Below are 12,303 nucleotides of genomic sequence, written 5' to 3' on the forward strand. Positions count from 1 at the left end.
GGACGCCCCGCTCGCGCCTTCTGGCCTGTTTGGCGACGCCGTCAATTCGGTCGTCGACAGGCACCAGGAGGCTCGTAAGCAGGCGGCGGCGTTCCAGCGGTTTCTCCCTCGCCGCTCTCTAGCTCCAGGGGCTGCTGGGCGAGAGCAGCCCCCTCCGGGTACCAGCTCCGAACACAGGGGTGCGCAAAACCAGAGCGTGGCCTCGCGTGCTCCCCCGTGTCGAGGCACGAGGGCGAGGCAACGCTCAAGGTCGGGGGCCTCTAAGGCTAAGGCATATCTTCGGACCGTACTTCAGTCTAAGAGGTCCTCGGCCAAAAAGTCCTGTCGCCAGGATGTATGAGGGCAGTCCCCTCTGGGGTGCAGCGGTTTGCACCGCATTACACGGTGTCCGTCTCGCCTCAGTGCCCTCAGGAGATCGGACTGCTAACCCTGCCGGAGTTACAGGGCGCAGCGGTCCCCCGCGAGCGCCACTCTCAGTCACCGCCCGGCAACGTAGCGGTGCTAAGAGGCTCGCCACCTCCGCGGTGGTCTCTAGAGCAGCAGGTTTGGTTGCTCCCTGCCAGTTCGCCGTTACAGGGCACCGAGCCGGCTGCTCGTATTGCACCAGAGGTCAGTCTCGAGAGACTGATTCCCTTAGTAGACTTTTTGGCAGCGTGGAAACTACTGCCAAATGTGTCTCAATGGGTCCTGCACACTGTAGAGAGAGGCTACAGAATCCAGTTTGGTTCTCCTCCGCCTCTTTTCAACAGAATTACACCCACTCTGGTGGGCCCCGAGCAGGCTCTGGTCATGGAACAGAAAATAGTGACTCTTTTGAGGAAGGAGGCCATCGAGCTGGTCCCTCCTCACGTGAGGCAGTCCGGGTTCTACAGCCGGTACTTCGTAGTTCCAAAGAAGGATGGGGGGTTGCGTCCGATTTTAGATCTACGTCACTTGAACCGCTCAGTCATGAGACTGAAGTTCAAGATGCTTACTATAAAACAGGTCGTGTCTCAGATCAGGTCCGTTTCACTATGACCAGGGAGGTCTGCGCTCACGCCGTTTGTACGAACTAGCATACCAGATCCTTGTGTGGTCCCAGGGCAGACTTCTCTCGCTGAGAGCAGTTTACATCCCTTGGCATCTCAATTTGGGAGCAGACTTCCTGTCGAGGTAGGGGCCGAGGCCCGGGGAATGGATGCTTCACCCCAGGGTGGTGAAGCAGATATGGAGAGTCTTCGACCAAGCTCAGGTGGATTTGTTTGCGACTCGCATGACATCGCACTGTCCCCTATGGTTCTCTCTAAATCATCCAGCTCCACTGGGGCTGGATGCCATGGTACAGACGTGGCCGAGGCTTCGTCTGTACGCCTTTCCCCCGATCGCCCTGCTCCCGGGAGTTCTGGAGAGAGTGCGCCGGGATGAGGTCCGTCTTCTGCTAGTAGCCCTGTTCTGGCCGGGCCGAGTATGGTTCTCTGACCTGATTTCTCTCCTCGACGGCGCTCCGTGGGAGATTCCCGTCAGGAGAGAGCCCGGAGCTGTGGAAATTGTGGGTGGCCTCTGAGGGGGCGCAACTCCTAGCTTTCGGTCTCTCAACCGAGGTTGTAGACCATCCTCCAATCCAGAGCTCCCTCCACGAGGAGACTGTACACCTTGAAGTGGAAACTTTTCACTTCTTGGTGCGGAGACCGCCAGCTAGACCCAGTTAACTGCCTGGTTGGTACAGTGCTGGAGTTCTTGCAGGCCCGTTTCTCCGCAGGGTTGACCCACTCCACCCTGAAGGTCTACGTGGCGGCTATGGTGGCCTACCACGCCCCTCTTGGTGGCCAGACAGTGGGTAGGCAAGCCCTAGTGACACGTTTCCTCCGCGGTGTGCTGAGGCTGAGGCCTCCGGTACGATCTCGTGTCCCCACGTGGGATCTGGCGGTGGTGCTAGAGGCTCTCTGTAGGCCTCCCTTCGAGCCTATCGAGGAGATATCGGATCGCCTCCTAATGATAAAAACTATGATATGTCCCTAAGGTCCCTTCCTCTGCACCGCGGCCTGTCGTATTCCAGGCCTTTAGTCCTCCTCCCTTCTGGGGTTCCAGACCAGTAGAGGCTAAACTGCATGTGTCCGGTGTGTGCACTGGATGCTTACGTCCACAGATCTTCCCTGTGGAGGAGGGAGGACCAGTTGCTTGTGTGTTATGGTCCCCCTAAGAGAGGTCTGCCTCTTATTGCTACCTGTCCCAACTTTTTTGGAATGTGTAGCTCTCATGAAATCCAAAATGAGCCAATATTTGGCATGACATTTCAAAATGTCTCACTTTCAACATTTGATATGTTATCTATATTCTATTGTGAATAAAATATAAGTTTATGAGATTTGTAAATTATTCCATTCCTTTTTTACTCACAATTTGTACAGTGTCCCAACTTTTTTGGAATTGGGTTTGTACACGAAAGTACAAGCGACAGCTGGTCAGCTGGAATTAATTATTTTGTAAAGAATTCTATGTTTGATTGTAAGGTCTGGTTTACAGTATACATTTATGATTTTGAACACATTTTGAATATTTGGTGTGTTAATAAGTCTTTCTTGTTCTGTAGGGCTTACATGAACGTGAAGGAGCTGAAAGAGGTTTTGAATTTGGATGGATCTACACACTTGAACATCTTCTTTGCTAACTCATCTGATGAAGACGTGGCTGGCGTGGGCACTTGGCCCTGGGATAAAGAAGCTTTAACACATTTAGGTAAATAAATAGATGCACCACTTCATTGTTGATAACAACCATTGGTTTAGCATCCTTTATATTGTAGTTTTAAAGCGTTTGAAGAGCATTGCATATCAACTTTCATTGTCATCAGAAAAAAAGACATTAAACAGGTACCAAAAAAAATAATGCTTATAATATCTGTTCTCGCTCTGTCTTTTTTTTTTTTTTAGGTGGGATTGTATTAAACCCTTCATTTTATGGTATATTTGGCCACACTCACACCATGGTCCATGAGATTGGCCACAGCCTTGGACTGTACCATGTCTTCAGGGGAATCTCAGAAGTGGAGTCCTGTAACGATGCCTGCTTAGAGACTGAGCCTTCTCTTGAGACAGGAGATCTGTGTGTAGACACCAATCCCACACCCAAGTACAAGTACTGTAGAGATCCTGAGCCAGGCAACGACACCTGCGGCAGATGTCATTTCATAAACACCCCCTTCAACAATTACATGAGCTATGCTGGTGAGACATATATCAGCTGTAAATGTCTGCTGAGTTGAAGCCTTCTGCAGACTTTTTATTTTTTTATTTTTTAGCATTTTCTGTGCTGACTTGGACAGGAAATCTGTGAATTGAATTTAAAATTAGTATAACATCTGAGATTTCTTTGTTCATTTTGTTCCCATAAAGATGATGTGTGCACAGATTCCTTCACGCTGAACCAGGTGGCCCGGATGCACTGTTACCTGGATCTGATCTACCAGTCTTGGAGACCTGGAAGTAAACCAGCTCCTGTTCCTCTAACTCCTCGAGTTACAGCCCAGGACCAAGACTCTATTACACTAGAGTGGTTCCCTGCCCTCACCGGCCATTACTTAGACAGGTGAAAAGAGCTAGGAGCCAAAGCTGTTCCTAGATAGATTATTATTTCATTTTATTAATCAAGAAATGATTTATTAAAATGTTTATTAAAAATTAATAAAATAATTAAATATGTATTCAAATGTTAACACATGACTTCCACCATAATTAAAAATTTAACATTCATTAAAATTGTGAAACCCAAGAAGTGATATTATTTGCATTGTAAGTTATTGAAGAAAAAAGAAATAAAATGAATTAAAATGTATTAAGAAAAAAATATATCTTGCAAAAATGACAAATATTTAGCTAATGATATGTTGTACAGCATTTGATTTAAATTTGAAATGCTGTTACCCAGTCTGGTGTAGTTTAAAATATAAACTTTATTTACTTATTTAGTTATTGTTTATTTTTGATGTTTATTTAATGTTTATTTCTGGAACATTACAAAATCAGGATTTTAAACTTTATGTAGAAATGCCCCACCAAAAACATAAACTTATATAAACTTCATAGAAATAAAACATAGCCTATATATCAAAATAAATCAAACTATATATATGTATTTGTTTAGATAACATTTATAGAACATTTAGTTTGACCTCCTGGGGTTGACAGCCAGCATTTTCTGCTCCTTTCAGTAAAGATGTATTTAAAAGAACAAACAAAAAAAAGATGTTTTAGGGTCTCCTTTGTTCAAACTACAAAATGTTTTGTACAAAAAAAGCAACCAAATATCAAACACATGATGATTAACAACATGATAAAAAGAGAAACCTGATACAAAATCAAATGCACAACATTGATTTTGTGATGTTTTGAGTGTGTTTAGGGCATTTTTCAACTAATTGATTTGTATATATTTAATTAGGTTTTATTAGTTAAAATCCAGAAATTCTTATATAATGTAAGTACCCCAGTTAAAATGAATAGTGAGATGCTAAACAAATCAAGGTCAATCATGTCACCAACAATTAGTATGTAGTTTATTTAGTGCAGTAGTGCACATGGCACCCACAGGTTGAAGTCATAGTGGACCAATAGAGAGGTGTGAGTTATTTAAATCAGAATTTCTCTCTCATCAACATAGAAACTGTTTTATCCATTTTTAAAGCCATCAAGAGGTTGTTGTGGTGTTGCTGTGTCTAAGTTGCTACCTTGGCTGTCTGTTGATTTCCTAGAGAAGTGGGATCAGTCTGTGACAGATGTACTGAAGTTGGGGTGCTCCTGCAGTATGCCTCAAACTCCTCTTCTCCCAGACCCTGCGCTCCCTCTGGCTACTGGAGCCCTCGTGAAGCAGAAGGTAAGACTCAATAATGCTGATGAATCCTTAGCCTAAAATATTATACATAAACCCCGCAATAGATGCCTTCTTGGTTTGACTGATACGCACTTTTAAGGTCAGCCTTTTTGTAAAAGCAAACTGACCAGGGGTGCATTTTTAAAAACATTGTTAACCAACTGTGTTTGCAAGTTCCGTTGTTACCAAAATGGCAAGAAACAAAAAGCAGTGAAGTAGTCCTCAGATGCCATGCTTGTTAGAGCAGCATCTCGGAAATCTTCAATCGATCAATTAATAAAAGTTATTATTCCACCACCTGTGCATGATGTCATTAACAGCAGTCCTGTATCAACGTGGTTCAAACGATGGAGGTGCGACCGTGTTACTACGCAGTTTCAGGGAAACAGTCGCATAGCTAGTTGGTTAGTTTCTCTATCGATGCATTATACTATGCTAGTTAATCAGTGAGTTACATCATTGTATTGTAAACACACACCAGTCCAAAATACAAATGCTTTATTGATTTAACTCTGTCAGCTTTTTATTTTATTTTATTACAGTTCTGTCCACGAAATGCTCTAGAACATAACAATAGACTAATAACGTTTGAACACATTAAGTCATATGCATATGATGAGACTTACAGGCCATTTAGTGGTTTTGTTAGTGGCCTACTGAGTGACGGCATTTCACGAAAACCTAGAGTATGGCATAATTCTCTGTGACCATACATACAACCACAACATTCCTGAATGATAAACCCACATTATACCTAAACAAAAGTGCATGATGCACTATTAAATAAAATTAGCCGTGAACAGCATTAAATATAAAAACACGTCTTACCTTGTCTGTGCTGTTTTTATTGCATAAGTGGGTAGCAGCGAGGTGGGAGCTAATCAAAAATATGCATGATAATTGATGCAATAAACTGCGACTGCACACACTCCACACAGAGAAAATTATTAAGAATTACTTTCGCAATAATGCATGCATGTATACAATTATATGATTTTGTTAAATCTGCCATTATGATGTCTACGTAGTTAAAATAATAACAATAAAGAAACATTTTAATGACCAAAACACAGGTAAAAACTACGCTAACCACAATCCTGACGCAAGATCCAATCAGACTAGTCGCCATTATCATCACAGCAGCGCTCATCGCGACAGATCCTGCTACCATGAATTGTCACTATTCGTAAACTCGACCTAGCAATATTCAGGTCTGTTCTCCTAAAAATATTTAGATTATCTTTAACGAGCATTACCATGATGTTTTGTCTGAACTCTCCTGTTTGGATTAAAGCTGACTGCTGCTTTGGCAAACTGAAAGGGACCTGTTTCTGTTGACACTTGGAAATTGTGTTCAATTGGTTAGTGCCGTTCAAAACCATTAATGTGCAGTTTTATTGAGTGGGATAAATGATTAAAGCATTGCACCCAATTCAGGTTGCCAAGTGAGGCCAATATTGGATGGAACAGCAAAGTAATCTATGAGGAGAAGAACTAAAAAGTGTGGAAAAAATTAGTCATAGGGGTTGTCGTAAATTTCAATTTTCTCATGTGTTTATTTTAAGGCTAGAAAAATGTGGACATATGGAAGAATTGGTCCATAGAGCTTTGTGCACATGAATATTTTTTACCACGGGGAATGAGTCATGTTTTCCTGCGCTGTATCAATGATCTTGCCCTTGTAGTTCAACCTTTGATCTGGTATCACAGAACGAAGCCAAACTGCCATGGTCAGGCTATTCTTATTGGAATTCCGAGGCGTCCGTTTTTTATCCAGTTATTTTATGAGTGCAGAGTATCTGTATTACCTACCCAACTTCCCCAAGCGCTGAAGAAACACTAGGCACTAACAGCCATGACATATGCCCACTATTTTAGCTCAAACGGCAAAAGCTCTTGAAAAAATGAATTGGACTTGACATTGAAATGTTGAAAACAACTTCAGAGACCTACATTCCAGAGGCCGGCTGTTTTTCTGTTTAATTACTTAATCACTTCATTTGGGTTGCTTTTAAAAATAGGTGAGTCATACTTGTGGCGGGTAGAGCCATAAGTGCATGCTTGTATCCCTCAAAGCCAAGTTGGCCCAGCAGTGGCTTCACGCAGTCAGCTGAGAAGGCATGCCCAGGCTTGCCATGGCCACAGCGCTTTAACTATGCTTTGCATTTGGATGGCTTCCCTGGTGTACTCCATTGCCCGGGCCATCTTTCCACTGTTTACAATCGGATACAAAACCTGACTTTGACGACCTGCAGCTGGCTTGAACCTCTGCCCTTCACCGCTCTCAGAAAATCACCTGCCTGCAGTGCTTACCTCATCCAATGCATGCCCCCTGTCCTCAGTCATCTAGGTTAAAAAAGCAATTTTTTCCTCCCGTTCAAGTGTCCTTAGTTGGCTTTTTGGAAACGAGCGTTATGGCAGCGATGCCCTTATCATGTTGCTGGAATTCAATAAAAGAACAACACAGGCACAACAAATAGATGGATGTGAGAGTGCTGTGCAAAGTCAACCTGATTTGCTACGCAAATTACTCTGCAGTTTCTTGTGCTCATAAGAAAGATCCCACAGTTGATTGAAAACATGAAGAAGACGAGAATAAATGTGAGGCACAAAACCAGGAATGCTAGGAATGACTTGTGTCTCCGTCCCACTTTTACCTCAACGCTTTGTTTGTCTGCCATGCCCTCATTGCCCAGTTCCTGATTGTGTCAGTGAGCCTTGCGGAGTGCATGCAAGTGTTTCCAGTATGACTATCAATAATCTTTTTTTATTATTATTTAGATCCTAACTTTTTGGTTTGCTTGATGTGAGTTTGATTCATTTGGTGAGAGGCTTATGATATAATTTCAGTTTTGTTTTGGAATGTCCAGTTCTGCTTGATGGCTCGCACTATTTCTGGCTTTGTCCTTTCCCCCTTTTCCATCTAATATTTCTTCTAATATTCCCTTGATCAGCAGCTGAGGTACATGGGGGATCTATGTGGGAGACATTTAGCCAAAAATTGTGCATTTGATACTGCAAAAATGCATCTAGTTTCAGAACATCCCAGTTTGTTTTGGCCATCTAATTGAGCAACAAATACTCACCCTAGAACAACAGTGATATCTGAGTCAGATGTGCGAGGGAAGTTACCTAGATGCTTGGCTGAGGTCAACCAAATAAACATGAACAAATCTTTTGGCCAAAGCTTTTTCCATTTGTCATTTAACTTGTAGTCAGACTACAAATGATGCTTGACTGAGGTCAACCAAAGTAAACTTGAAAGAAGCTTTTACCTCACCTTTTTTTCCATTTGTCATGCAACCAGTCAGATCAAAATCCAGCGTTTTAAAAGCAACAGTGGCTTCAAAAAGGGATGCTTGAGCCACACTTTAAATTAAATACAATTAAGGAAATATCAAAGAGACACATTTTTGGCGCAAAAGAGAAAAAGAAGCTTGTTAGTTTTTTTCCCCTTTCTTTCTTTCTTTCTTTCTTTCTTTCTTTCTTTCTTTCTTTCTTTCTTTCTTGTTTTTAAGCATTTTTCTCATCACAATATGAACAGTCATACAGAATACACACATTTTAGACAGGAACAGGATAAAAATAAAACCAAATAAATAGCAGAGCAGATGTAAAAAAAAATAAATAAATAAAATTCCAAAGTATAAAAAATATGGCAGTCTATTGGGCATCTTTAGGAAAGTCCCACATGGAAGTTTTTCCATTGCAAGGATTTTAGCATGCTTTATCCACGTTTTAGTTTAACAGGCTTTTAATTCAAACAAAGATGTGCTGTTCAAAATTAAGATAAAGTAATTGGACATTTTCTGGTTGGCTTCATTAGCCTTAGTGAAATATGTCCGTAGTTAATGTGATGAGCTACACCTGTGTGTGAGTGTGAGCTTGAGGAGAACTAACTAAAATCCCTACAACACCAGCTGGTTAAAAGTCATATCCAAAAAGGTTCAGGAAAATTAGGCTAGTTCTAAGAAAAATTCTAGCATCATATATTTTCAGGTGCCATTTGGTATTTTCATAGCCAGTGCAATCACACATATTTAAGTTAGGCTTATGAATGTCCAAACTATATGGTTTGCATCATCTTAGTGGTATTTTAAAGGGGTCATATGATGCGATTTCAAGTTTTCCTTTCTCTTTGGAGTGTTACAAGCTGATTGTGCATAGATAAGATCCCTGAAGTTGCAAAGACTAAAGTCTCAAAACCAAAGAGATATTCTTTATCAAAGTTAAGACTCTGCCACGCCCCCCTAAAACGGCTCGTTCTAATACGCCCCCACATATCTACCTCACTATGTGGAAATATTAGCATAATGCCGCCCAAATGTGCATGCAAAGAAAGAAGGCGTGGTTTCAGTAACCGCAGTTAGTGTTGAAGCAGCCATGTCAGGGAGACGCTGTGTTTCTAGGCAAAAGCAAAAGCACTTTATTTGGCCTTCCAAAAGTAGATGCATTTAGGAATCTTTTAGATTACTTACAAGAGAACAGCAATGCATTTTATGGACGACCGTTTCGTGAACCTAGGAGAGGAGGTAATTCTGACTTTGCTATGACAATCCGGCGCTTCTGAATCAGCTACTGTTTTGTTACTAGTTTAAGTATTTGTTATGGACTGTTCAAATGCAGAGTTTTGCGCATCGTGTGTGTGTGTGTGTGTGTGTGTGTGTGCGCGCGAGCGAGAATAATGTACAGTATTTGAAAAATAATATGTTTTTTGAACATTAAAGCATGTCAGCATATTCTGTTATACCAAATAATGATCTTTAAAAAAGCATCATATGACCCCTTTAAATGAATGTAAGATGGAGGATCATCAGCTTATTTAGAAATATTTTTGGAAATATTTGTTTTGAAATATTTAAGCTACAGTGGGCAAAAAAGTATTTAGTCAGCCACCAATTGTGCAAGTTCTCCCACACTGTATATATAGCGACATTATTCTGCAAGCCAACAAAGGTGTATGGAATTAAATTAATAATGCTCTTCAGAAACTCATCATTATTATATAAATTTAGAATTATCTTTACTTATTATAGCTGCAAGCTTGTAGCTGTTGGCCACTGCTGTAGGTCTCATTTAAGCAGATTTTCCTTCAGAGATTCAGTGGGGCCTCCCTGTCAAGCTCGTCCCCTCTTCGGGACCCTCTCCCTTCAGCTGCCTCACAATGACCTCTTGACAGTTTCTAAAAAGGAAAAACTGGGCCCAGGGCCAGAATTCTCCCCATGACCTCCTGCCATCTCACTGAAGAACATAATTTGGCCCTCTTAGAAACTGTTTGTTTTTGAAATGCCATTCATTAATCCAAAAACCCAATAATCGTATGCAATAGTCATTGCAATTGATATTGTTCAGGGTCATTTCTACAGTCTTTTATGTTCATCTGTAAATAATTAGCACTGCTTGCTAAGGCAAACATGGGTATTACTATTGGTCATACTTAGGTTTAAAGGTTTAACCACATTGCAATATCCTGGCAAGCATGCTAGCATCCTGGCGGCATCAATGTACCCCTCTTATTTTCATAGGAACAGTCTTGATTTTCATCCTTTGCTGTCCTCCTTAGGTCCACCAAACATAGAAGGATTCTGTAGAAGGATTGACTCATTTAGAGTAATTTGTTTGTGAATTGGACTACACTGCTTGCACTGTATATGTTTGAGTTACTAAAAACAATCAGTTCATAAGTCATTTGTGTGTGAATCAAACAACACTGGTCATGCTGTATGTTGTGTACAGGAGATTTAGATGGAAAAACATTTCCGATTAAAAGCCTCGAGAAAAAAGTCTTGATTTTCATCCTTTGCTGTCCTCCTTAGGTCCACCAGACATAGAAAGATTCAGTAGAAGGATTGACTCATTTAGAGTCATTTGTTTGTGAATAGGACTACACGGCTAAACTAAAAAGAATCAGAGAGTCTTGTGTGTGTCTTTAAAAAATGTGGGCCTAGTAAACATCCATTATTTCTTTTTGGCAATAGTACTATTGTTCATACTTTAAGGGTTTAAGGGTTTTCAACCGCATAGCAATACCCTGGCAAGCACGCTAACATCCTGGCAGCAACAGTATACCCCTCTCATTTTCATAATCTCACAGTGTCTTAGGGGAAATAACATGACATTAACTTGTGCTAAGTTTGAAAAATGTTGACTAGAGAAAAGAGTCTTGGTTTTATTCTTTGCTGTCTTCTTTAGGTCCACCAGACGTAGAGCAGGCCTGTGAAGCGAGTGTCAGCACTTGGAGCCCCAACGCCGGCCTAGACTCAAGTAGTGTTGGCTCAGCATCTTGCTCACCCCAGGGCTGTATGCTGCAGCTCGTGTTTGCCTATCCACTGGTGCCTGACTCCCTCACAGTTTGGGTCACCTTCTTCTCTCCGGAGGAGACTGGACTTCCTGCAATTCACGACATCCTATTGCTGACCCTCAGTGGTAACAACATCTCGCTGGGTCCACAGTATGTGTTCTGTGACACACCGTTGACGCTTAAACTAGATGTGAAGGAGGAGTTGTATGGGGTGCAGTTCTTCACCATGGAGCAGCACTTGGAAATCGATGCTACATTGCTCACCTCAAAGCCAGACAATCCTCTGTGCCGGTCATGTCATCCTCTACGCTATAGACTGATTCGTCAGCCACCGTTCGCTCATTCACCACATGGGCTGATCCTTCAGGAACCCACTCTGAGATATGTGGACAGGTAAGGATTAGGGGTGCATATATTATTTATATACTACCATAGTTTTTATCAATTTTTTTTAATGAACTTTTCAGTTTAGTAATTTTGTTTTGTAATTTTGTTATGTGCTTTTTTTAATATACTACTTTTAAGGTTTAATTTATTTTTATTTTTATTTCAGTTTTGGTTTTTATTTATTTTATTTCCAGTTAGTATTTTGAACGCTTCAACTTAATGAAAATGAAATATTGCCCTGGCAACTAACTGAAATTAATTTTAAGTTTTTATATAATATTCATATTTTATTTTAGTTCAGCTTTAATTCACTTATCAAAAATGTTAATAGTTTTAGTTAATACAACATCCAACATACCTCAAACATGGCCTGATACAATTATAATTTCATTAGATTCAGGGGCCTGTGATCAATATAATAATATTACAATATTATTTGTCTATTTTACACAACCAGTTAAATTTATATTAGCTCACAAATGCAATCAAAATATAACATGAACATTTAATTTAACTCTGTGAAAATTGCAAATCCTGTGTCCCAGTTTGGACACTTCCAACTTAAAATACACTTTAGTGTTTAAAGGGGTCATATGATGCGATTTCAAGTTTTCCTTTCTCTTTGAAGTGTTTCAAGCTGTTAATGCATAGATAAGATCCCTAAAGTTGCAAAGACTAAAGTCTCAAACAGTCCCAAAGAGATATTCTTCATAAAAGTTAAGACTCGTCCACACCCTCCTAAAACGCCTCGTTCAAACACGCCCCCACAT

At 41.0% G+C, this 12,303-nt stretch overlaps 1 protein-coding gene across 1 annotated transcript in view; it reads left to right on the plus strand.

Annotated features, from left to right (window-relative positions):
- The window catches only part of LOC107587665 (pappalysin-1-like), a 120,120-nt gene that overhangs the window by 40,102 nt on the left and 67,715 nt on the right, over positions 1-12,303 (plus strand). The window contains exons 3-7 of the mRNA XM_016275524.1: positions 2,570-2,715; positions 2,910-3,203; positions 3,372-3,564; positions 4,727-4,848; positions 11,038-11,539. Of these exons, the coding sequence (XP_016131010.1) occupies positions 2,570-2,715; positions 2,910-3,203; positions 3,372-3,564; positions 4,727-4,848; positions 11,038-11,539 (1,257 nt within the window). The remainder of the gene's footprint in view (positions 1-2,569; positions 2,716-2,909; positions 3,204-3,371; positions 3,565-4,726; positions 4,849-11,037; positions 11,540-12,303) is intronic.

The sequence above is a fragment of the Sinocyclocheilus grahami genome, unplaced genomic scaffold (assembly GCF_001515645.1).
Source record: "Sinocyclocheilus grahami isolate Dianchi unplaced genomic scaffold, SAMN03320097.WGS_v1.1 scaffold95.1, whole genome shotgun sequence".
NCBI lineage: Eukaryota > Metazoa > Chordata > Actinopteri > Cypriniformes > Cyprinidae > Sinocyclocheilus > Sinocyclocheilus grahami.